The sequence below is a fragment of the Physeter macrocephalus genome, unplaced genomic scaffold (genome assembly GCF_002837175.3).
Source record: "Physeter macrocephalus isolate SW-GA unplaced genomic scaffold, ASM283717v5 random_9883, whole genome shotgun sequence".
Taxonomy (NCBI): domain Eukaryota; kingdom Metazoa; phylum Chordata; class Mammalia; order Artiodactyla; family Physeteridae; genus Physeter; species Physeter macrocephalus.
In genome coordinates, this window is record NW_021155145.1 from 663 (window position 1) to 1,849 (window position 1,187).

Sequence of the window (1,187 nt, forward strand, 5' to 3'; positions counted from 1 at the left end):
TAGCTACTGAAGGTGAATCCAGAGGCTGCACAGGAGAGTCGCAGAGACCCCCCTGGCTGCACCAAGCCGCCCCCAGACTCCACCAGCTGCGCCTCGCACTGGACACCTGCAAACACAAAGACATCCTGGTCAGGAGACTGTCACACATCCACTGATTCCCCCACTCACATCCTCAGTATCTCTCGCTCTCCATAAATTACCTTGTAAAATCGCCACAAGGACAACCCAGCTCAGCCCAAACTCCATGGTGAGTGTTCTGTCCTGAACCCCGAATGGGAACACCTGGGAATCCCGGGCTGGAGCTCCTCTCCCAGAGCTGCAGGGTCAGACCTGGGGCTGCTTTATATCAGCAGAGGAAGGACCCTATTTGCATGACCTTCTAGTATATAAGAGGCTTTGTCATTGAGTGTCCTCAGAAAGGGCAGGGTCTCAGAGCACGTGTGAGAGTCTTGGATTTTGTGGTGTTGGTAGCATTTGCGAAATTTAACTTTCATTATGTGATTCTTCCAGAGTCAACACTTAGGACCCATACGTCATTTTACATATGCACACACATCCTTGATGTAGCTGTCACTATTACCCTCATATTACAGGTGTAAACTACAGCCAGAGAAATGGAGGGTTTGTGGAGTGTCCAAGGAGAAAAATGGGGTGACCGTTAGATCCAGGGTCTGCACCTGGGCTGTGGGCCAGTCTGCCCCCTTGGACCTATTACAGGACAGAGTTGACCTTGCCGGGTGAGGTTTGCAGATCCCCCTCCTGTAATGAGGTCATGATTACTTGGCTCTCTTCTAGAGTTTACCTAAAATATATGGAGAGGGTCAGGGTTCATGAGAAGTATTTTCAAGAGTCTCTTATGTTTCAGTTTCTTTCCTTCAATCCTTCTCTACAATGTCATGCATTTCTTTATTTGTAATAACTTTAATGAGGTTCTTGACATATAATAAAGCGCACATACTCAGAATGAACACTCTGATAAATAGTGACGTAGGCATCAGCTTTGTCAGGAGAGAACAAATCACTTCCTCTCATTATTTCCAGTAGTTTCTGGGTTTCCTCCTTCCTGTCCCTTCTTATCTTCCATCCCGTCCCCACATAACCGTTGATCTTCCCTTTCTACTTCTGATTTTTGTTTTCTAGAATTTAGAAAAGTGGGATCAACAGTTTAAAAGTGGAATTTATTGTTA

The 1,187-nt window shown here is 46.2% G+C and overlaps 1 gene segment (V, D, J or C); it reads right to left on the bottom strand.

Annotated features, from left to right (window-relative positions):
• The window catches only part of LOC112063295 (immunoglobulin heavy variable 3-23-like), a gene marked incomplete at its 3' end in the record, with an annotated part of 824 nt that extends 522 nt beyond the window's left edge, over positions 1–302 (bottom strand). The window contains 2 exon segments of the V gene segment in view: positions 8–106; positions 201–302. Coding sequence covers positions 8–106; positions 201–246 — 145 coding nt within the window.
• Between the last annotated feature and the right edge of the window lie 885 nt (positions 303–1,187).